This window comes from Clupea harengus, chromosome 1, assembly GCF_900700415.2.
Source record: "Clupea harengus chromosome 1, Ch_v2.0.2, whole genome shotgun sequence".
In the NCBI taxonomy this organism is placed as follows: domain Eukaryota; kingdom Metazoa; phylum Chordata; class Actinopteri; order Clupeiformes; family Clupeidae; genus Clupea; species Clupea harengus.
This window is the reverse complement of record NC_045152.1, coordinates 22,368,083-22,392,358: the sequence shown is the minus strand read 5'-3', so window position 1 is coordinate 22,392,358 and position 24,276 is coordinate 22,368,083. Positions and strand designations below refer to the sequence as shown.

The 24,276-nt window shown below is 42.6% G+C and overlaps 2 protein-coding genes across 3 annotated transcripts in view; both read right to left on the bottom strand.

Moving 5' to 3' along the window:
- Positions 1-268: 268 nt before the first annotated feature.
- tom1 (target of myb1 membrane trafficking protein) lies at positions 269-8,025 on the bottom strand. 2 transcript variants are annotated; one of them, XM_031571601.2, is made up of 15 exons: positions 7,812-8,025; positions 6,507-6,591; positions 6,246-6,324; positions 5,931-6,080; positions 5,592-5,726; positions 5,322-5,474; positions 4,036-4,152; positions 3,688-3,818; positions 3,479-3,518; positions 3,249-3,372; positions 3,088-3,148; positions 2,878-2,938; positions 1,821-1,880; positions 1,537-1,576; positions 269-1,421 (listed from the first exon to the last, which is right to left on the bottom strand). In XM_031571601.2, the coding sequence occupies exons 1-15, from the start codon at positions 7,861-7,863 to the stop codon at positions 1,324-1,326; spliced, it is 1,386 nt and encodes a 461-aa protein (XP_031427461.1). In that variant the 5' UTR covers positions 7,864-8,025; the 3' UTR covers positions 269-1,323. The 2 variants fall into 2 exon arrangements, with proteins under 2 accessions (XP_031427461.1, XP_031427456.1); XM_031571596.2 differs by having other exon boundaries at positions 3,688-3,821; positions 7,812-8,019.
- A 4,847-nt stretch (positions 8,026-12,872) lies between these two features.
- The window catches only part of zgc:171844 (uncharacterized protein LOC100151763 homolog), a 15,237-nt gene continuing 3,833 nt past the window's right edge, over positions 12,873-24,276 (bottom strand). Inside the window, exons 2-6 of the mRNA XM_012825775.3 lie at positions 18,900-19,023; positions 15,404-15,477; positions 15,035-15,149; positions 13,287-13,357; positions 12,873-13,074 (exon numbers count right to left, since the gene is read on the bottom strand). Of these exons, the coding sequence (XP_012681229.2) occupies positions 12,950-13,074; positions 13,287-13,357; positions 15,035-15,149; positions 15,404-15,477; positions 18,900-19,023 (509 nt within the window). The 3' untranslated portion in view covers positions 12,873-12,949. The remainder of the gene's footprint in view (positions 13,075-13,286; positions 13,358-15,034; positions 15,150-15,403; positions 15,478-18,899; positions 19,024-24,276) is intronic.

Below are 24,276 nucleotides of genomic sequence, written 5' to 3'. Positions count from 1 at the left end.
ATTCATGATGCTTTAAGATAGCTTAATTAGCAATTGATCCTTCTTGCATTTCTTTTCTTACATTTTATTCTTTAGGACTTTATCTTTTAACCCTGATGAATACCAAGACTCACCTGTGTGAGTGAAGATTAAAGTTCTCCCATCTGTAAGTGTTGAACAGTGTATTGCTCATCCGTATTAGCATTCCTTTCACTGGTAAACCTCCATAGTGCCTTGTGAGATTACCAATGCTTCACAAATCTGAAGAACTAAAAGCAAGTAACTGCAACAGATTTCATCAGAATTTTAATATTTCATCTTACCATAACATATACATACACATAGTACATGTGAAAAAGACAGTGTTCTGTCATTTATAACAGTTATCAGCTACATTGCATCAGTGCAGTAAAGAAGTCAGTGACACAACAGTTTTTCTGTGGTTAAAAATAAGCTGACCTAATGCAGGTTGAGCTAAGTATGTCCCCTTAATAAGCCTGACGTGTTCATGTCTAAAGGTGAGAATGCCATGATTAATGTCTTCATTTTACACAACCTAAAATGTGATTCAGGAATGTATTTACTCTTACTTGCAATGGTCGCTCATAAAATACATGTTTTCACTTTAATTTACAGGTGTAGTGTTTCCATTGAATTAAGTCTGAAAAATATTCACTTCCTTTATATTATCACATCAATAGAGTGCAAGTGCATGAGAAATATGTACAATTCAAGGAGTAAACGCAGTACACAGTTTGTGCTTTTGTAACCTGTAAAACTAATAAAAGAAATGCTGGCTAACACTTGTTTTCTATAAAATGTTAATATACAAAAATATTAAAAGACTAAAACTGTGATTTCAAAGTAATACAGTTCACACCTGAATGTATCTGGAATAGTATAGTTAGGTAAGGGCAGGGGGGTGCGTTCAGAATGTAAAAGCATGCCCAAGACAACCACCTCATTATGCTAATTAGCATACTTAGCCTAACCTGGAGGTAGAGGTAAGGGTTAATATCTAAAGGGTTTAAGCCTTCAGTAACGGGTTAGAGCCAAGAGACAATACTCAGTGTTAATGGAGCAATGCAAATGAATGCAACTGGAAACCAAATTTAATAAATAATCAGCTGATACGAAGGTGGGGCATGGCTAGAGATATCTAGTTGTTAAACCTGAAATTTTCCTCCACGCAGTTCTGAAATGACTGCCTGTGGGTGTTTGAAGTTACTTGGCTGCTCACTGTTTGCTATGGGTGAGGGTTATGTTAAGTAACTGTTCTCAAAGCAGCAGTTTGGCCTTGAAGGGTTGTATCTAATGATACACTGTGGAAAAGTACTTCGTAGATCAGCAATTAGGCTGTGAATTGCTTGGGTCTTGTGATGCACTCACAGAAGGAAGGCGGTCTGCTGCTTTCGCCCTTTCTGCCAGAAACCTGTCAAACTCTGAAGGAGATAGACGGAATTAATAGAAATGCAGACAATAACACAGTCTGATATAATGTGAAACACACAGCCCAGTGTCTGACACAAATAGAAATGTATAAACTCTTTCACAAACCTTCACTGGTTACTCCTTCAGTGTCTCCCATGTCCTCTTCCTGCAACATTTCACATACGACGAAACAAGGACAAATATTCCTGTTTTAGATTTTACCTTAAGAACACTTTGGCAAAATATATTTCCTCAGATATGAGATCAGTAAATAAAAGGAATGAATTGATGAATTTCCACACAATCAAAAACATCGGATCATAGAGAAAGAGAACATATAAAATACAAAAGGAAAATACAGAGAGAAATGTTGTCAAGGTGATGATAAAGAGATGGACAGACTGACTTACGTCCTCAAACTCAAGCCATTGCTCAATGTCATCCATTGCTGAGGCCTGATTGAGAGGAATCTATCAGAGATAGAGGAACACAAATATGTCATTGGGTAGCAATTAGTCAATGCTGACTGTATGACCACCAGATAATCTCTTTCCAGAAAACCATGTGATTTTGAGAAAAGTCCTCAATCCCATTCCACACCCGCAACAACCTCCCATAGATCAAAGAACAGCCTCCCATAGATCATAGAACAGCCTCCCATAGACCATAGAACAGGCTGTCATAGATCATATTATCTTTAAGAGATGGAAGAGAGTCTTAACCACCAAAACCTATTGAGAACATGCAGAAGCCTGAGGTTATCCACACACCAGTTCCCAGGTGAACCAGAGAAGCGTGCATGGAAAAGAAAGACATGTCCCTTGAAAAGAGCTTGCTTTGATTCCAACAGAGATGTCTGCCAATGAGCCCCAAAGCAAAGGGTTCAGTGGGTTGGCAGAGGGTAGCAGGAAGCACACAAGCATGGCCTCCTAGGCCAGAAGCACACGAGCATGGCCTCATAGGCCAGAAGCACACGAGCATTGCCTCATAGGCCAGAAGCACACGAGCATTGCCTCATAGGCCAGTCAGACCCACCATTCCCTTTTCCATCATCCAGGCAAACTGTGGAGAGGAGCTGAGGGGGGTGGAGTCTGGGCTGTCATTCTTCACATGCCGGCAATGAGAGCATTTTCACACAGACAAATAATGTAGTAGGGTAAAGCAAACATGTTTGTATGGATCCAAAAGGATCAGGTGAAACAAAGCTTTTAAATAATACTGTAATGGAATATTGACACATTCAGCATATTCACAACAAGACCGAGATTAGCTGCGAGTATATCTCTACTCGGTATAACACAAATGCCAATATCGACTAATTGAGGGTGTTTCAGGGTGTTGTACTAATTAAGAACAGAGTATGCTTGTGTTGTATGCAGGTTCAAGGTTAGGGTGAGATATCAAGTCCAAGTAGTAAAGCTCCTTTCAAAAAGGTGAGCAGGTGGAAGAGGGATGACAAATACTGACCGTTCCACTGTTTTGCCGTACACTGTTAGAAGCCCCAACTGCAGAGTTGACAAGGTGGTCACTGAAACACATGCAAGAGTTCCCCAACTTATGTATGAATGTTTTAACTATTCAATTATGGAAAAAAGTCATTCTTAATGAGTCTACACACTATTTATTCTCCTACCACTTTTGTGCTGATAACACTTGGTTATATCTTAAAGACTCTACCTGTTTATCTGTTGGATTGCAGAGTGATTCTGCTTCTGAGCTGATTTCGTGTCTTCTGTGTCTACAGAGGAGGCCCAAAACACCAATATTGTATAAGGCCTTAATGCTGACACTGAACACAAGGTCATAGTGTATGAAATTATTTATTAAAGGGCACTTACGAAGACCTGCCATTTGGCTGGAAAGACTGCTGATTGGGGGCTGTCTGCATGGCTTGAGTTCAGATGTAGCAACTGACTGGTTAGAGGATGGGCTGATGTCTTTGAGGTTAGCATAGGTGGGGCACTAAGGGTTTTAAAAGAAACATGAATAAAGCTTTTAACAGCAGGCAAAACACGAGTTACATCACACACGCAGACTATGATATGGAGTGTGTGGATTCTCTCCTTACCTGCCGAGGGGAGTCTGATTGTGTGTAAAGTCTCTCAAACCTAAACAGAAAACATAAATGAATAAATTAATGAACTATTGTCCCCTCTACCCACTGGCACTATATTACCGTAAAGCTTGATTTATACTTATTGGAAAGTTTCGCCGACATAAGTATAAATCAAGCTTTGATTTGTAATCTCTTGAAAGGACTAAAACCCTGTGGGAGACCTCTTGTATCGTGTGAAGGTGGTGTTGATTTCATCGTTGGTGACCAGAAGCTCCTCGATCAACTTTTCCTCTGAGATCCGGGGGATCAGCTCCACAAGCTTGTCCTGCATATCTTTACATGTCCCATACAACTGCTGGAGATGGGGAAACACAGACAGGAAGGTCAGAGATGCTTCACCACATATAGTTTCAGGAAAACATGAGACATAACTTAACTTATCACACAATGTGAATCAAATGATAATATTAAACATAAGGAGATAATACACATCTCTTAGTATAAAATGTGTGTAAATTGTAAATGTAAATGATTTGGTCTGGTGAAGCTTGCCGGAAAGGAGGTCTCACCTGCAGCAACTCTTTGTCGGACAGCTGAGCACAGCCTGGGTGCATCTGAGTCATCATGTCAGCCATGATAGTCAGGTTCCCCCTCACCACCTGGACATCTGACCTCAACCTCTTTAGCTGAAAGATGAGAAATAAAATACTAAACATCCACAACAGATTTGACAACTGCCAGTCTACTATATAATATTTCTTCAATTACTTCATAGAGAAATAATTACAATTACAAATAGATACTCTCAAAAGTTAACGCTTAATTCATTGCAAAACAACAGCTAGCGTCAGTCTGCATGTTACTTCATGTAGTCATTCTCTGGTGCTGACGCACAACTCCTTTAAGTGTCCAGCAAACTATTTTAGGATGTAAACACGGCAAGCAGAGGTGTCACCCTTGAAACAGGGTGGAATGCTGTTTGCTCCTTTGTAATCACAGGACTCAGCTTAACAGCCATCAGCTGCCACAGCAAGGAACATACATGTGCAGCCATGGGTCACCTAACTGTATTTCTATGTCTGTTGTCATCACCACAGAGCCAGTTTTGCATCATGACAGCTAAAAGGAAGTGTGTGTGTGTGTGTGTGTGTGTGTGTCAGTACAATGAATGACTGAAATACTGTCCTGTGCAGATGCAAAGGAAAACAACTGTTCATTACAGAAGGCCAAACAAGAGACATTGAAAAATTAGGATATAAAGGAACAAAATAATGGATGATAATATTGACAAGGGTCTGATTCCTTCATTTCATTAGTCCCATCTAGCCAGTCTACTCATCAATATATATAATAATTAAGACCTTTGTCAGGTTTTTAATGGCACACACGACACACTGGAACACACACGTGCAGATATGGAGGCGACACAGGACACACACACACACACGCAGGTAAGCCTGAGGTCGCGGTGAATTTATTTTCTGCTTTTTCCCATCCTGGACTGTCCTTCCTCAAGGACCCCCCAGGAGCAGTGGGCAGCTTGTAGCTGTAGCTTGTAGCTTGTAACCAAGTGAAGTGAACTGTCCATCTTTGGTCAGGGATGGACATGTGTTCTGTTATTTTGCATGTTTTTTCTGTTGGGGTCCTTAGTGGAGGAAACCCCTTGTGAACACGGGGAGAACATGCAAACTCCACACAGAAAGGCCCGGGAGATAGCCCACTTGAGCACTGTGCACTCTGGGGAGGACCTGCCCAACTGCCCAACTGCCCAACTGCCCAACTGCGTACAACAAGGAAGTTCATTACAAAAATACAAACCAGGAACAAAAAGACCCATAATACGCATTTTACAAACCTGCTGAGGTGAGAGTACGAGGGGATCATCTGGGTTTTGGTTCTGTGGAGGCTGAGGCTGGGGGGGCTGAGGATGGTTTCGTGACTGGGATGACGGCTTTGGAGACTGGGGTACAGAACACACGGTGACAGGAGAGAGGGGATCTGCCATACTCTGGTGGTAGAGGGGGAGAAAAAGTGTTTGAAAGCAGTGGTGCATATAGACTGCTGAAAAGTATGAGCTCAGAATGCCCTGGATAACATAATTCATGTGTGCCATGTAGTAGCCTACCCTACTGGGGGTGAGGATAGGGGGGAGAGCATCCAGGTCACTGTTGGGGAACTCCAGGCCTTTCCTCCTGAGGTCTTCATAAACAGAAACCACACCCGTCAAGTCGGGGGAGCTGCGGAATGCATCCGCCCACGCCTGTGGCACAGAGAGACATACAGTAAGGCCACAGTTCAGACACACACCCTTAAACAGACTCACACCCTGAAGAGAATCAAACCCTGAAGAGACACACACACCCATAAATGCATGCCTGATGAAAATATATTGCAGACTTTTAAAAACACCACAGGGACCCAACAAACACGAGAGCACCTGCTGAATGACTGAAAGTATACTTGCCTGTATGAGGCTGAGTACACGGTCCTGCATCACCAAAGGAGGATTGTTCCTGGGCAAAATGGCTCGGACCAGAACCCCTTCTATAAACTCTCGGGTCGACACCAGAACATGGAATCTGTGGCCACAGTTCTTCACACATGCCTCCAGCACCTGTCACCCAACAAAGGACACTAAAGCATTAGCTCTATTCATTCTCAATGGGCATACAGAATAGATATTGTAAAAAGGCACATCATTTAAAACACAAAATGAGGTGTTGAAATAGGGGAACTAAAAAAAGAGAGGACACAGAGAGAAGTGTGATGATGCACTTACTGTTAAAGCCAACGTGACTTCTTTGAAGTTCTTATTTCCCACAATCCTCTTTTTTATTGCTCTAACCGCGTCTCTGGGTCTTAAGTAAAAAAGGCAAAATATATAATGATGATAACATAAGCATCAATTGCTTTAAAGTAAATATGTGCGAACAGTGCTGTTAGCTAATAATATATCTATAATATATTTGTAGTCACAACAACACAAAACACCAATAGTGCATGGTTATTGTGAGGCGTCTGACACTAACTGGTGACATACCCCTCTTCTGTTTCATTGACGATGTCACAGATCTCCATATTGAGGGCCCAATCTTCTGATGGTAATGTTGGGCTGGTAGCATGCTCTATGGAGAAAACATTAGCACACAGAGGAAGAACACACTTTGAATTTGGTCCTTTATACTTGGATCAAGCATTTATAAAATACAGGCTTGCACACAACTGTGGCATTACTGTTTATATGGACTGTGGCAGGGGGACTGCAGTTTTGTGAATATGAGCTTCAGTCAACATCATTGTGTTATGAAGTTACCATGAGATACAAACAACCTTTGGAAAGTTCTGGAGCCTTCTGTTCTGACATAATAAGAGTAGATTAAAATTAAATTCAACTGTGACTATGCCAAGGCTACACCTACTTTGTACACAGAACACAACAGGGCTCTAACTGACCATATTCGGTGCCCAAATCAGGCTTTTGGATAGTGCTTATCTGTCTGCAGTTTAAATCCCTCTTTGTTAGCCTAACCTCGTCTCTCATTTTATCCCACGTTCATGTGACAGTCAGCTGCTTTTGCCATTTTGGCACACATTAATTCTGGTAAATTAAATGTAATTCCATTCATTCATATGGTGAAGAGGGGTGTGAAAATATGGAACGTCGATAGAATGCACTAGTTTGACCATCCTGCTTCTTCAATCTTCTTCAGAACACCCCAAAACAACCTATTTCTCAACTACGTATTCACCGAAATATTCAGTGAGTATACTAAATCAATGCAATCAGATTGACAGAAGACATATCTCAGACCATTATCAACCCATTGGCTTATCTCTTATCTTTCTTCTTCTTGAATTACCAGCGTAGCATCATTCTTCTAGCATAGCATACAACTCTACAACTAGGTCACAGCTGACACTTTGTATACATGGGCTATAGGAAGTTCATGCAAGTTTTAGCCTCATCTCCCACCTATCACCAGCCGAGAGAATACCCATTTCACCAATCGAGTCGAAGATTAAGAAAAGTTAGACCCGCCTCCGTATTTAGATAGCATACAGAAGGTGTCAGTCCAACCGTAATCATATGTTGTACTGTCAATCTTGATCAATTAATTAGGTACATTTCACACGGTTCAAGAAGTGCATATTTCTAACGATCTACACGTTTCTTTTTTCGTATCAACCAAGGATGTATTTGGAGTTTCTCGTCAGCACTAGCATCCTAAAAAAATCATTCGAATGTAACAATGGTAAACTGGTTACTTAGCTATGCTGGGATCAGTGTAGTTGCCGACTTAGGTTTAGCTCGTTAGTTTAATAGTTTTTCAAATATCATAGTTACCTATTTGCTGACCCACTGGTGTGGAAAAAGGATTACCGGTTAAAAACTCCATAACTTCGCCGGTCCGGACACCAGTGTCCTCGCTTCGTTCTGCGATGCACAGTCTTTATTCAGGAGGGAGTTCAGGCGGCGTTGAAGAACGCCAACTTAACCCGGTTACGTCACCTGTTAAAGGGAAAGTTTCTCGTACGATGGAATGAAAATTATTCGTGAACCTTTGCTATTCACACTCACGAAAGGAGATAAATGCCTATTTTAAACGTTTCGATCGAAGACTACTTATTTGTGACAATAAAAGTATGCTGGAATTCTCGTGAGGGGATTATCCTTGTATACACTTGTTGAACGAAACCCCTAAAATGAGCATCATTGGAAAACCATGCAGCAGCATCATTCATTAAACGTGTTGTCCACACAGTGACGCTGTTTCATAACAAGTGTGAAGACATCATCCTTGCATCACTTTCATGCATTTGCATTTATGTTCACAATCATGAGTAACGAGAAAAATGTACATAAAATACAACGGAGATAATACCATGTTCACTCTACAGGATCATACAATGTGCATTAGCAAGACATACGAGTCAACAGAGATAGCTCACATTTTTGTTCCATGTGCAAAACTTATGGCTTACTTCATGATGCCCAACTTCATTTGGGGCGCACTATAACTTTTTGGTCTTTAGAATGAAACTGATTAAATATGGAGTGGCACCATGCTTGATCTGTACAGCATCCTCCTAAGCCTCTAAGGCCAGTTTGCATGCTGTCTTCCTGGCCTCCCTTGGGAAGTTCAGGGGTGTAGGCCTGCTGTCTTACGAGGGCAGTCTTTCACAGCTTACACCACAATCGTTATCATCTCTAATATTATACTGCTAATTCATATGATGTACAGTCAGCATCATTATAACAGGTGTGCTGAAACTAAATATTCCTCACATGTCAAAGCACTACCAAGATCTAGGGATGACATACTCCTGGTCAGTTCCAGCTTTCTGTCTTAAGGAGGACGGCACCTCAAAATAGCCTCCACAGGTGTCATTATTTGGGGAAAGGCTCAGGAAATCAATTCCTTGGAAGATTTGTTAAGGACATATAATCCTTCTCTTCATCTATTGAGGGACTGCTCTGTCTGACTCATTCTTTTCTGATGTCTGGAGCAGTTGCTCAGACATAAAAATAATAAAACACCTCTGCTGACTAATAACTCACAAGCCACATCTGGTGCTTTCAGGGCGTGATTTAATTACCGAAGCCTATAACGAGCCAAAAATGAGCATGGACAAAAAAAATCAACTGTTAAAAAGAAGTATCATGAAAGCGAATATTACTATGTACCTTTGAGTTATCCTTTCAAACAGAGGGAAATTAAACTTTTGACACTACCTGTAGCTGGTGACAAAGTAAAGACAATGCCTAGTTTTGTCTTATTTACTGAGCAAGGATCAAGGGCTTATGCTCCACTTGGAAATAGCCTCGCTACAAAGTTGCAGTCCTCAAATTATGAGACTGATGAAGAATATGGTGGCATAAGGGCAAAATCAATAGAATCAGAATTCATCATTCAATATGTAATCTACTGATAGGGTTTCCATGCCTTTACCATTTCAAGGAGAACAACTAATGTGCCTGTATACTTCGCATCATACCCCATTTTTATCATGCTTAGACTACACAACAAGCATTCAAAGAAAACTGCAGACCATTTTATTTCTTCCCTAATACCATTCTTCCTGTTTTAGCTTTGCTTTTGCAGTGCCATGGTATCTACCACTCAAAGTTGAAACTCCAAAAGGAATATGAGAAGTGAGTAAGCAGTACCCTTTACAATCAGTCAATATCAACATTATGCTCAGGCTCACCTTCTGACAGGTTGCTAGGGAACTAAACTCAGAAGCGTGACTGCCTGTAGTTCTAGAACATGTATGCCATTAAGGCGTGCTGTGATCTTTTTGTGTCTTTGGAGCTGTGGCATGAGAAATCTCACTGTTAAATCAAAACTCAAGGTCTCCCTGTGTATGGCTTTTTGTCCTTTTTTGAACCTGTACACTGATTCCCTCTTCTGCTTTTGGTTTGACTGGTTGGTCCTGCAGATGGAAGTAAAAAAAATCCTTAGTGCCATTAACACAGACTTCCCTAATGTGGAAAATAGCTCTTGTGTGGAGGATGGCAAAGGGACAAAATGATTGTATCTGTGGTTTGAAGAGAAGCAACCAAGATGGCACCTGAACCTTCTGTTTTGCTTGCAGATACGCCTGTTGAGAATTGACTGTGTGCTGCTTGAGCCTCAAATGGAAGCGTAGGGATGCATGGTATTCATTCCCAGTGGGACCTGCCACTAATTGCTATGATTTTGGTATCTAAAATCTTGGGAATTGGCATTCTCAGCATTCGCTCATTTTCAGTCCAGCAGTTTTGGTTTGCAACAGCTGGAGCACTGGAGGATTATCAAATCATTTTTGCAGCACCAGTGGACAAATGATTGTGTCCTTTTTCTACATTCTAAGAACACAATGTTTGCTGATGGATGTACTGATTTTTTAGTTTGAAGGTGACATGTAATAGGCTGTGTGTCTGACTGACAGTGCTGACTTTAAATAAAATTGTGGCATTTTACTCATCACCAGAGATGTGTCGTGAAAGATATGAGTCGGTGAATCTGTTCTAACCATAATGAAGAGGCTAGATGTGATATATTACAGTTGTTTGACTTAGCATAGTGAACTCTCCCGACGTACCTCTATAATTGCAGTGATTAGGGTAAGGGGAAGTCATGATGACTAATCCAGGAGCCCAGAGGGGGAGCGTGACTGGAATGTGTGATTAAGGTTGTCAGATCTCCTCCATCAAAGCCTTACTCTCTGCCAGTGGATGGGTCCCTGTACAGATGTTCTTCAGATAGGCAACTCTACATCCCTCACATCACAATGCGTCACAGCATCCACCACCCCACCCCCACATGCCCTGTATGAGTCATGCAGCTGGATAGAGTGTGTGGGTGGGTTGGAGGGAGAGAGGGGGTGGTGTTGCTATTAGAAAGAGCTCTGACCTTTTTTTATGGGGAGAACAGGGGAAAAAAATCTCAGCATGAAAACAATAATGATGTCATGGCTGTTGACATGACAATAGCTATTGGTTATTATCCTCGTTAGCAAGGTCAGAGGCTAAGTTCAATCAAGCTTTGCCAAGACATGCTTATGATGTAATGAGCAGAGGTGTCTCTGTGTGAAGACCCCCCCCCCACACACACACACACACTATGACAGAGGAAAACCTCTCTCTAATAAATCAGCCACCTACCATGCACAACACTATCATCCCCATGCGTATGTCCCACACACCATCACATTTCCAGATGGTGTGAAACTTTGGAAAGCATAAAGCTGACTAACACAAGCAACACTATTTCAGGAATCCATACTGTGCATGTGTGTGTGTGTGTGTGTGTGTATTTGATGATGAGGATTAGAATTTAGCATCATAAATGAGAAGCTTTTTATCATATGTCATTCTTATGATTGAGCATGGTCAAATATTTTGTATGAATGTGTTTCAAGATCAGGCTAGGGTGGGCCAGTTTGCTAAAAGGAAGTTGAAAACCACAACATGCCCCAGGAACACAGACATCACAAAACATTAAGACGTCATGTATGGTGATATAAAAAAAACTTTAAATTGATTTATTTAATTGAAATGACCAGATATAACCAAAAACATGCGAAAACATCACTTCACAAAACCACCTGGATTAACAGAGCATGAGCGCTACTTGAGAACACCCATCTGCAATGATGCAAAGTCCTATACAGACATCAATATCACACTGTATAGGTCTCCCCACACTGCAGTTGTGTATGGGAATTCTCTGAAAAGAATTTCATATACATTACACACACAACCGTGTAACATCTTTGCATGGAGTTCTGCTACATTTAACATAGAGTTGAAATAGCCATTTAAGTTGCAATACATAAAATAAATAAAAATGATGAAAAAATACATTAGCTAAAATTAGTCTTTTGTTGAGTGGACAGCACTTGAGACCGATGTCCTACATCAAAAGCATAGCTGGGAAGTAACATGCACAGGTCAAACAGCAGTCTTTGTGACATGTACTTCTTCATACTGCATTTATGGCGTTTTCCATATCCTCCTCTTGTGGTATGGTTTGGCATGATTTGGCAAACAGAATAAATACAGAGTGATCACAAGTAGTTGAGGGGAAGCTTTGACACCTTTCATGTGGTCTTAGTTCTTCACCGTCTTTTCCAATAAATTCTCAAAAAATGGTTTAATTCTGTGCTGAACTTCTTTGTCTGTCATACGCCAGTTACAAGGTAATAATTACATCACATTATAGGCATTCAATATATCTCCTTAACAAAACCTTAACTTTTTGTGAAAGGAGAAAGCTCTTCAACATTAAAAAGATGTGACCACTTAATTACTCTTGGAGACCTGTGGCTCAGTTGGCATCAGCTAAAGTGAACACTCAAGTTTCAGAACACTGCTTTTAGATTTCCCTTGAGAACTGAACGTGACTGAATCCTGCAGGACCACTTTAAATGATGAAACTATTGTTCTCAGCAACTTGCTACACAGACAGCCAGACAGATCACACATTGTGCGCGGTTGTCTGCTTGCTGCTAGTCAACCCACTGTGCCTTTGCATAATGAGCTTTGCATTCATGTGATGGCTACACAGCTGTCCAGCAACTACTGAGTATTCAAGAGTGTTGACACATTACTTCAGAATAACCCTAATATATGTGTTGAATAATGATGTTAGAGGTAAAAAATAAATATCACTCATATTAACTTCAGACAAAACTGCACACACACACAGGCACACACACACAGACACACCCACACACCCACACACACACACACACACACACACACACACACCCACACACCCACACACCCACACACCCACACACACACACTACCCAGGTCAACAGAACTCCCAGCAGAACCCCACAGAAGTATTTCACATACTTAAGGACTCTCCCTAAACTAAGTCGTTAGTAATGTCGCCTGAACAACTATTAGTGTTCCTATCTCTCTCTCTCTCTCTCTCTCTCTCTCTCTCACACACACACACACTCCCTCTTGCTCTATGCGTCTTTCTTGCTCTACATGATAGAGCAGGTGAACCCACAGCACTCTTTAAAGAGCGTCAGCCCTGTTTTTGTGAAGAACGGAGAGGAGGCCTGCTGAGACAGAGCACTGGGGGTCAGTTTTTGGTCTTTGGGAGCATCTGGAGAGGAGAGAGAAAGCAGAAGAGAAAGCATAAATATTTATCATGGCACTTGTGACGATACATTCATACTGAATAACAGATCTCTGTCAAAGGTTGATGGAAATCGTATGTGTTCACGTATGAAATAGTGTTTCGTAGAGCAGAGAAAGCACTGAGGTCTCAGGAGTTCACTGTTAAGCTCCATGGAAACAATGCTAATGTGTTCTTACTGCTCTTCCTGTAGCTCATGGGAAATTTAGCCTTCAAGAAGTCAGCCATTTCTTTGTCTTCCTCTCTCTCCCTGTGGACACAGAAACAGAGGTCTGCTTACATGAGGTGCCATAATGCAACCCTGCATTTGGGTCTGCTTACATGAGGTGCCGTAATGCAACCCTGCATTTGGGTGTTGATCACATTTGCATTTCAAAAGAAGAGGGCAGCTGCATCAGTTAGACAGAATGCGTATGCATGCAGGTAGCCCCGACATAGAGACACAAGTGAATAAATATGTAAAAATGTATTAATTTTGACCTGAGGTCATAGACAGAGACAGAGAGAGAGAGCGTTATACAGCAGATGTCAGCCTTCTGGTACAGTGTCAACATACAGCACATCAAAAAGATAAAAAACATCAAATGTAAGGTGAAACTTTTGGAGGCAACCATTACATTTCAGTTGCACATGCATATGTGTCTCTGTGTAATACAACTTGACTTTCTGGCCTACGTCCTCATTTTCAGGAGGTGTTTGAATTATTGAGCACTTTACAAAACGCCTCTTTCTGTCACCTGCCACTGAAAGCTGTCAGCCAAGCCACTCTCACTGGCACATTCCCATGACAGCTGTGTGATGTGGAGGATGGACAAATCCATATTGTGCATCTGTGTGTGTGTTTGTGTGTGTGTGTGTGTGTGTGTGTGTGTGTGTGTGTGTGTGTGTGTGTGAGTGTTTGTGTGTGTGTGTGTGTAAATATGAGCTTTAGTCAACATCGCTGTGCTATGAAGTTACCATGACAGATACAAACAACCTTTGGAAAGTCCTGGAGCCTTCTGAGCTGATATAATAAGAGTAGATTAAAATTAAATTAAACCGTGACTAGGCCTATAGGCTTCGCCTACTTTGCACAGAGAACACAACAGGGCTCCGACTGCCCACATTCTGTGCCCCAGTCAGTGTTTGAATTATTGAGCACTTCACAAAACGCCTCTTTCTGTCACCTGCCACTGAAAGCTGTCTGCTAAGCCACTCTCACTGGCATATTCCCATGACAGCTGTGTGATGTGGAGGATAGGTGAATCCATACTGTGCATCTCTGTGTGTGTGTGTGTGTGTGTGTGTGTGTGTGTGCGTGCGTTGTCATTCTATGTCTATAAAATACAGAATATAGGGGAGTTCATCGTGACAGTGTCCTAAACTATGAACTGGAAAGGTGTTGAAAATGCGATCCTTTTCGCTGGTGTTTTGAAAACACATTTACTCCTTTTAACACACCATCCATTTGGTGTTAAGATGTTTGTGTGAGAAGGGTGAGATGGGGATATGAGAGAAAGATTAAATGATTAAAGCATCTTTTAGTCGATGCACTCCCAACAGTGTAAAAGTAATCCACCACACTGCCCAAAATTCCATGAGCACACAGACTGTCATTATCTAAGGCTGGGGGTCTGCTTTTTTAAGTGTGAGTCGATGTCACACCCAGCCACTCCCGCTAAATGCACACTCGGATGCACATCAATGGTCTCAAATTTCAAATGTCTTTGGAGCCTGAAGTCTGCCAAGTCTAGAGCTGTGAGAAACCCTTCCAATTTCTACACTGCCAGTGAATGAATCGATTGTCTTACTCCATACAATTAAGGTGGGACTGTAATTTAGAGAAAACAGGTGGGGGGGGGGGGGGGTGCAGTCTCGCTCAATAGTGAGAGAGAGTAGGATGAGAAGATAGCAGAGGAGGTGGGTGCTTCAAAGGGTTTGGAGGTACCTCAGTCGCTCAAACTCCACGTCATCCACCAAGAAGTCTCGCGTCTCCACCAGCTTGTGAATCTGCTGCAGCAGCTTCTCTTCTTTCTGCCGGTCCTCATTAGTTTTGTCCTTGTCTGTTTAACAGGAGACCATAGAGGACTCACCTCACCCTCATTTGGTACATGTTACAGAGGGCGATACCAAAGGAATAGAATCTATACCTCTGTGCTTTGTTTTATTATTTATATATACTATTTATACATTGTTGGTATATTATGCTGAAACAAAAGACCAAGCAATCACTTAACAAAAACTGAAACTGAGCTGTCACAATCTCAGATGATGGAGCAAATATATTTTAGTGCCGAAAAGAAGTTCAGATGCATACCAGGGATAGGGATTAATTTCTGCAGCTCCTTCTTGAGTCTGGTGATCTCCTTACAGAGCTGAATGTCGTCCATCCTGAGAGAGAAGCAAACTTGTTATTTACTGATAGGTGATGTCTTCTCTTTTGTCATCCCAAACTACCTGAATTCATCCGGTTCAGTTCTTGTCACCTTTCCCACTGTGGTATTATGACATACCTTTTATAGTGTTTGATATCACATTTACCGGGCAACATTGCAGAGACAGAACTATGTGAAAAAAGTACTAAGGTACTGAAGTACTAAGACAATGATGAATGATATTCCATTTCATACTATGCTTAGTGTGATTATATCCAAGGATATCAGCAACGCTATTTTTGTTGAAAGATAAGTACTTACACGTGTATACATATTCATTCAAGGCTGATTTCCCTACAGAGCTATACTCTTCAAACAGGGAATGGAAGCTGTGTAATTAAATCAGCAAGCGCTCAGTTGACATCAGATATAAAAAGCCTCCATGATGACTAGTGATACAGATGATTGGGAGTGTAAAGGAAGGGTGTGGTGGTCAAGGTGAAGGAAGAATGATTTTTCACATCGGATCCTTCCAAACAAATCCAGATACATGATTCTCAGGCGCTGATAGCATGGTGGCTTTAACATGGGCTAACATGGGTCAGGCATGCTGTTGAGAAAACAGTAACAAAGGGACTATGACTCATTCTGCTTCCATATGAAATTCTTCTTGTTCAGCATATTTGCAGCATCGTCAGTCTCATCTTAACTCCAAAAGATCCCTTCTCACAAACCCAACATGCATGAAATACCTGTGAATATTAGAATTTCCTGGCATTTTCATTGTTGGACAACAAAAACTTGACCTTGAGCCCTCAGTTTTCAACTTCTTATGTTAGACAGATCTATGTTTTTTCTATGAAACAGTTGCAAGCAATGCAATGAAAGTCAACACTACGTTTCATATCCTTTGTCCACACAGCTCGCAGAGGGTAATAACTTTGATGTGGATGGATTTGTTTGTCAAAACATTCTATTGGGCAGAGATAAACGAGCATATCTCCTGGGAGGTTTACCACAGATGGCTACGAGTCATACCAGTTAACACTTTGCAGAAGCCTACGTCTGTGTGCTCTTTCTGACCCTATTTGTGTCGGAGCTGAAAATACCATTGTAGTGTAAAGCAATTAAATGTTGAACCTGTTTACTTCAGCTATGGATCGAAAGGTGTGAACATAACTTGAACAACATAATGTGAAACATGGTTCACAGCTTCAAAAAGGTTGTTTTCCAAATCTATTGCTTAACCCATCTGCATTTTATCAACAAATCCTGTGATTCAAAGAAAAAGAGATTACCAAATTGATGGAAATTAAATTTGAAATAGCAATGTATAGACATATTTCAGTTGATGTGGACAAAGTAGCCAAAGTGTATTCCAGACCTAGTTTTGTCCTCAAGGTCTCCCTTTCATGTTACTTCCTCTTTCATCCCACCTCACTGGCCTTTTCCTTTTTTCACTTGCTCACACACACCCACACACCCACCCACACACCCACCCACCCACACACACACACCCACACACACACACACACACACACACACACACACACACACACACACACACACACACACACACACACACACACACACACACAGGCACACACACACACACACACGCACATGTGTTCTCAATCTGTACACAGATTATGCTGCTTGCAGTCTAGGCTAACACCTATTGTACCCTTTCACCGACCAGAGGTCCTGAGGTCATTTTGAGGTTTATTGAGAAGCCCAGGCTTACTCATTTATACCTGTGGAGAGAAGAAGAAAATGAATAAGCCTAACCTGTTACAGGTTTCAGTCAGATTGCCCTTCCCTTGTTTGCTACTGGTGTATCTGTAAGTGTGGTTTTAAACTGAAAGAAATGGTCAACGTTATGATGGTCACCGACAACACCTGTTTTATGTGCAATTGAATACAAAAAAAACGCTGGCATCAAATGATGCGACACAAAATCGACATGGAAATATATGAAATCTGTCAGTTACACTTTTAGAGTCCTTGGCAAAGTCATTTTGGCAATGGGGGCAAACTGGAACAAATTACCCGCTTAATCACCTGAGTAGTGGCATGACCATCTGCTGAGCCGCAGTGCATGTTAGACCTTTGGCACAGAGTCACACTAGTCACTCAGATAGAATTTCAATAGAAACTATGGATAATTAGAAATCAGTTGATTACAGAATAACCACAGTATGATCTGATGTGTTTTCTCAGGTAGTTAATTGGGATCTCTTCTTTTCTGTTTCCGTTGAGAGCCGAGAAGCACAAGAATGTATTGTAGGCATACGTGTTCTCGCCTTTGTGTGAATCAATCCACTGTAGAGTAATACGCGTCGAGTTACACAATTTTTTATTGCCAAGAAATGAAAATGCCACTGATGACATACATTGCTGTACATGTTTACATTTCCTATATCCTCAGTATCAGCCCTTTTTGTGCGTCTGGCCTTTTAAACTGTCAACACACGCAGCATGAATACAGAAGACACAGGAGTAATTGTCCTTCAGAACTACCTCATTATTGTGTGTCTAGAAGCATTTAATTTCTTACTGCATCTTTTAGGCTTTCCAACTTGATGAGCTAACCGTGGAATGCACAGAACGAGAGGGAGAGCATTAGGCTATTCAAGCGAGGCGGCCGAGGTCACAGCAGGTTCATTAGATGTACATTTTAAACGACAAAGAGCTAAAAGTGGGAATAAATAACAAGGCCACTGTAGCCTGCAAACACCACTCTCCCCACCCATCTCACTCATTCAATAGATGAACAGATAGAACAAGACAGGGGGTGTTAAATTAATTATAATAATTCTGGATAAAAACTCTCCTTATGAAACATGTAATAGGTGTGACTCTCCCAGGACTAGCAGATCTCATGTGCAACATAAATCATTCACACACACACACACACACACACACACACACACACACAAATACGTTTAGATATCCCTTACACCTGTAAAGTACAATTTCCACAAAGCCATGTCAGCTACTGTGATGACAGGGCCACATCACATGGTATATTATACCTTTACTGGTGAAGGAGAAAAATCAGAATGAATGCATCAGTTAATAAGGATTTCCAATATTTAATAATCCAATGAATCTTATATTCATTTTGTATTTGTTGCTTTTAATTGGACTTAGAGAATATAAAAACTGAAATGTTACAATGGCTGACTAGAGTGAGACATGGGTGAAGCTTTTGAGTGAAACCACTTTCTCTCTCCCTTGATGCGCATCACTGTACAAGTACTGCACTGTTGACCGTATTGGCTGTGTGAAAACAGTTATTTCTACACCAAATAAATCATGACGTAATGACACACCTCGAAAGCCACAGAGGCTCGGATGGGACATGAGAGACTGGAGCACCGCGTGGCTCAACTGTCATGTGTGAATGAGAGAGAGAGAGAGGGAAGATGCACTCACATGTATCTCAGCTCAGACTCTCGCCGCACCAGGATGTCCCGAATCCTCTCGATCTTGAACAGTTCCCCCTCAAGGTCGTCCACCGTGACAGAGGTGTCGGCCATGGAGACGATGCTCTCAGCCCCTGGGAGACACACCCAAAACCCAAAGGGCCCGCTTTCTGGGTTAGTACTTCACTAGTATCTGTCTTCAGTTCATCATTGGGCATGTTCTTGCCTTTTGTGTTCTGCTTCATGGCACAGGATTAAGTATGCTCATGTTTTTTTACCCCGATTAAAAACCACAAGTAGCTGGCCGTCTCACAGTCTCTGGTGTACCTGATACAACCCAGCCAGTCAGTTCGGCACTGAGCCATGACAGCCATGACAAACTTCTAACCATTCCTCCCCAATCTCTCACCAAGGATACTGGCTGTAAGTGACAGTTTCCTCCACTGGGTCTGTTTCTCCGTGTCCATCGAGTCTGAATGTGACATCAAGGTAATGAGCCAGCAGAGCGGAACTCCCAGATTAAGCCGTCATTAAGCCAACGACAGGCAGGCGCAGCATCCGCTCTGTGGCAATGGAGCACCCACCCCAGAACCAGAGCTCTGGCAAGGTCAGAGACCGTTTTTCTGGGTCAGAATTTCCAAGCTCACATTTTGTGCTTTGAATTTCCAAACGGCATAGTACAGTAAACTGCTACTGGTTCTTTCTGAGTCTTTATTCTTTAGCAATGCACCGTCACTAAGAAAATACTCTGTGCACTGTCATGCAAGAGCTGCCTTTTAAATACATCTGATTACCTTGCATTAAGTAATCCTTGGGATGTTGAATCTGAATTATGTTAACGACACTGGAGATAACTCCCTTAATGTAAAACACCGATCTTACCCTGTTCTAAAAGTTGTTCTTCATTGAATTGGCACACATCTATGGAGTAAGTTTTGGTCTAAAACCAGCGCACCAACTACCTGAAAGGCAAGTAAAAACCTTGCACACATAACCATCAATACATAACCATCAAAGCAGGGGCGTCCCTCTCTACCTTTAAGAAGCTTTTGAAACTATCAGGCCGGGAATTTCAGGCACACATGCAAACTGCAGGTTTGATGAAACAGTTGAGTTTATTCACTCCCTGACTGGTTGGGCAGGCTGGCTAGCCTGATTCCCCAAGCTACAAACACAGCAAGGTTATCAAAGTTCACAACCTCACCGGATACATAAACACAAGTATGTTCCACAATAGAACGATTAGTCCAAAGGAAGGTTAATCCACAAAGGTAATCCACAAAGGTAATCCACAGGAAAAGTCTTATCCACGTTGAGGTGGATGCACAGAGTTAGCAACAGTCAAAGGCAATTAGCGGCTAGCCTATGCTAAACTAATCGCGAGTGCGTTAGCATTCCATAAACAGGGTTGAGATACCCAAACAAGACTTCGTAAGAGAAGCGAGAAGAAAGGTAACTGTACTCACAAGACTCCATGACCGAGTGAAGAGGGAAGGACACCCAGTGCTTAAGTAGGAAGTAGTAATCACCTCAGGTGTAGCCCAGTGTAGAAGAAAGGTTAGTGTTAGGTGTTCTAGAGTGAGTGTCGCCCTCTAGAGGACTGGCGACCCTGCACAGACGTGACAGGACCCCCCCTCCGAGGGACGACTCCTGACGGCCCAGGGGGAGAGGCCCGAAACCGTTGAATGAGGGATTTGTCCATAATGTTCTTGGCGGGGATCCAGCTGCGCTCCTCCGGCCCATACCCCTTCCAGTCCACCAAGTACTGCGTGGATCTTCGACCTTGCGTACATCCATAAGCCGGTGAACGGTGTAGGTGAGACCTCCGGCGATGAACTTGGCGGGTGGTGGGGCTGGAAGCTCTGGACACAGAGGGGAGGAGGTGGCTGGGCGTAGTGTGGAACGATGGAATACGGGGTGAACCCGCATTGCACGTGGCAGCTCCAAATGGAAGGCCGTCTTGGATATCCTGCGGAGGATCCGGAACGGTCCGACGTACCGTGGGGCCAAATTTCGGGTCTCCCCTTTTAGGGCCAGGCCCTTTGTGGACAGCCAGACTCGCTGGCCAATCTTCAGGGTCGAACCTGGTCGTCGTCGCCGGTCTGCCTGTTGCCTCATCTGTCTTTGAGACTGGAGCAGGGCCCGACGAGCCTGCTGCCAGCGGTTGCGGAGGCGAGCCACCGAGCTGTGAGCCGCGGGCACATCCCCATTCTCTGGGGAGGAGGGGAACAAGTGAGGGGGATATCCCCACATGATTTCGAAGGGTGAGGTTGCCGTGGCAGCGCTCCACTGTTGGTTGTGGGCAACCTCGGCCCACAGAAGGTTCTGACTCCACTTGGTGGGGTCTTTGGATGTATAGCACCGGAGGTAGATTTCGAGTGCCTGGTTGACTCGCTCCGTCTGCCCGTTGGACTGGGGGTGGTAGCCCGAGGTCAGGCTGACTGAAGCTCCCAAGTTACCCCAAAAGGCCTTCCAGAATCGTGCCACGAACTGGGGACCTCGGTCACTGACGAGATCTTCTGGGGGTCCGTGGTAGCGCACCACCTCTCTCACCAGAATCTCTGCCGCCTGTGTCGGTCCTTGTGCCCGTCGAATCTCCTCCTCCAGATGACAACGTACGGCTGCCACGACTTTAGAGGAAGGGATGATGGGTTCCAATGCTGCTGGCTCGGCCTCAGATGTATGGAGGCGTGACAGGGCATCGGCCTTCCCGTTCTTGGAACCTGGGCGGTAGGTGACCACAAAGTCGAAACGACTGAAGAAAAGGGCCCAGCGGGCCTGCCTGGGGTTCAGTCGTTTGGACTCCCCGATGTACTCCAGGTTTTTGTGGTCGGTGTATATGAGGAACGGGTTGGCTGCGCCCTCGAGCCAGTGACGCCATTCCTCTAGCGCTAGTTTGATGGCTAGCAGTTCCCTGTTACCCACGTCGTAGTTTCTCTCCGCCGGGGCGAGAGCTCGGGAGAAGAAGGCACATGGATGGAGCTTGCCATCCTCTGCTGTACGCTGTGACAGCACGCCCCCTACCCCAGAGTCTGAAGCGTCTACCTCCACCACAAAAGGCAGGGCTGGATCTGGGAGAGTGAGGATCGGTGCTGTGCAGAACCGTTGCTTGAGGTCCTCGAAGGTCTTCTGAGCAGCCTCCGTCCACAACAACAGGCGGGGACCCCCCCGAAGCAGCGCTATGATCGGGGACGCCCGGGCACTATAATTTCGTATAAACCGCCGATAGAAGTTGGCGAACCCCAGGAACCCCTGGACCTGCTTGATGGTGGTGGGTATTGGCCAATCCACGATGGCCTTTTCTTTTTCAGAGTCCATAGGAACAGTCACCCGCTCCAGATGTCCAGAGCCCAAAGGGCGACCATCCAATGCCTGGACCACCTGGGGAATGGCCACCGGGGTGGTTGGAATCCCCAGCTGTTTAGCCAGGGTGATGTCCATCAGGTTGACTGCCGCGCCGGAGTCCACCAAGGCAGTGAGGGAGACAATGGGATTGTTCTTGCCGATGTGACAGAGGCGTATGGGGATGGAGAGACGGTTGGCTGGTCCAGGGGTTTTCCTTTCTATTTCGTTCTTCTATTTCTTATGTAAAGTAGTATTTATTGTTACACTAGGTCTCTATTGCTCGCAGCTTGACTGTTCTCTCCCTTGTACGTCACTTTGGACAAAAGCGTCTGCTAAATTACTAAATGTAAATGTAAATCAAACATGAATTTGAAAATGATGTGAAAACTAGTTGCATATAAAACATAACTCAAAAATGGTTGATTCATGCATACTGTTGTGTTGATATATGTCATATCAAATGAAGCATAAACAAGGTGTCATGCACTAGTCTTTGACATAAACTGTGATGCATTAATCTTCTTCTATTCCTTTTGGCGTATTTTCAATAACTTCTTTTGAAAAAAAAGGGCAGGGCATCTGTCAGTATTTCTTTCCAGAATGAATACATTTTATCTGAATATTTATTGTTGGTCCAAGACATGATTTATGGCACTAGCTTAGCTACGATTTTGTGCAGAAGACTGCAATGACATATATAGACACCCCATACCACTAGCTTGTTTAATTAAGCTACTGCACAGCAACACCTTGCGTACACTTAGAGACGGAAGCACAGGAGATAGGAGGGGAAGAAGAAAAACAAGACAGTGGTAAGTCAGAATCTGTTACATTGACTGAAGTAGGTATGGCAACAGTTTAATTTGTCCCTGCAGATAAATGGGTTGTCAATTCTAACAACTAGTTCAAGTTCAGGTTCAAGTCTTTTATTGTCAGATGCACAGAACAACACAGAGTCAGACTGGGCACTGAAATTCTTAAGACAAGACACCGCACAACAACCTACCATAGCCTAACATAAAATAACATAACATAACATATAAGTACTCTGAACATAAATTACACATATGATAAACATATAATAAACCTACTAAATATACAAAATAAATATACAATACAATCTGCTAAACATATAATACACATATAGTAACCTATACTAAACTAATAGACCTATACTAACCTAACCTAACCTAACCTAACTAGCTAGTCAGTAACCTAATAGTAATGAGTGTATGCTATTTAGCTTGCTAAGTGTTTTGTAAGGACTTTGCATTAACAGTATGGCTGCTAAGGTTATTTCCTATACTGTCATCTGTTTTGCGCAAACGGCAGATATTGTATGTAATATGGTTGTTCAGGTCTGACAGTCACAAAACTTACGTATAACCTAGGATCAGGGTTGGTGAGTAACTCTATCTATTTAAATTACAAAATAAATGTCCTCTCCTCTGCCAATCAAAAAGTAATATAAAGTAATCAAATGTAATACGTTACATTCCTTTGATGAATTACATAAAATAGCTTCATAGCTTATTACATTATAACAAGGTAACTTGTGATCTGTAATCTATTACATTTCAAAAGTAACCTTCCCAACCCTGCCTTGGATAAACTATGGATTAAGTATTTCATAAAAATTGGCCCATTAGTGTCATGCGAACTATGCTGGCATTGTTCTCTCAAAATCAATAGAAATAAAAAGCTAGAAGACCAAATACAACTATGCTCTTTTGTCTGAAAAAGATTACGTTTGTTAATGTATCCCAATACGTAGACCTACATGTCTCCAAAGATAGGCCTACTAACGAAGGAAGGATCAGTTTATCCCAATATGAAGATGACAGTTACTTGCCTTCCAAAATGTCTTACATTTTTCTGTATAAGGTGTCCATGTGCAAACATTTCTAATCATTACAATTAATATATAACTATATTTGTATTAATTATTTCCTTTTAAAAACAAAAGATTCACCTGACCAGAGTTAGGGTAGGGTGACTGGGTGTCCAGATTAGCACTGAAGTGCGTCATTTGGTGTTTCATT

Excerpts from the sequence above, each read along its gene's own strand:
- tom1 (XM_031571596.2), bottom strand. The coding sequence starts at position 7,863 with ATGGAGTTTTTAACCGGTAATCCTTTTTCCACACCAGTGGGTCAGCAA. Across the intron at positions 3,373-3,478 it reads AATCAGACTCCCCTCGGCAG|TGCCCCACCTATGCTAACCT; the intron begins GTAAGGAGAGAA and ends TAAAACCCTTAG. Across the intron at positions 1,881-2,877 it reads TACGGCAAAACAGTGGAACG|ATTCCTCTCAATCAGGCCTC; the intron begins GTCAGTATTTGT and ends TATCTCTGATAG.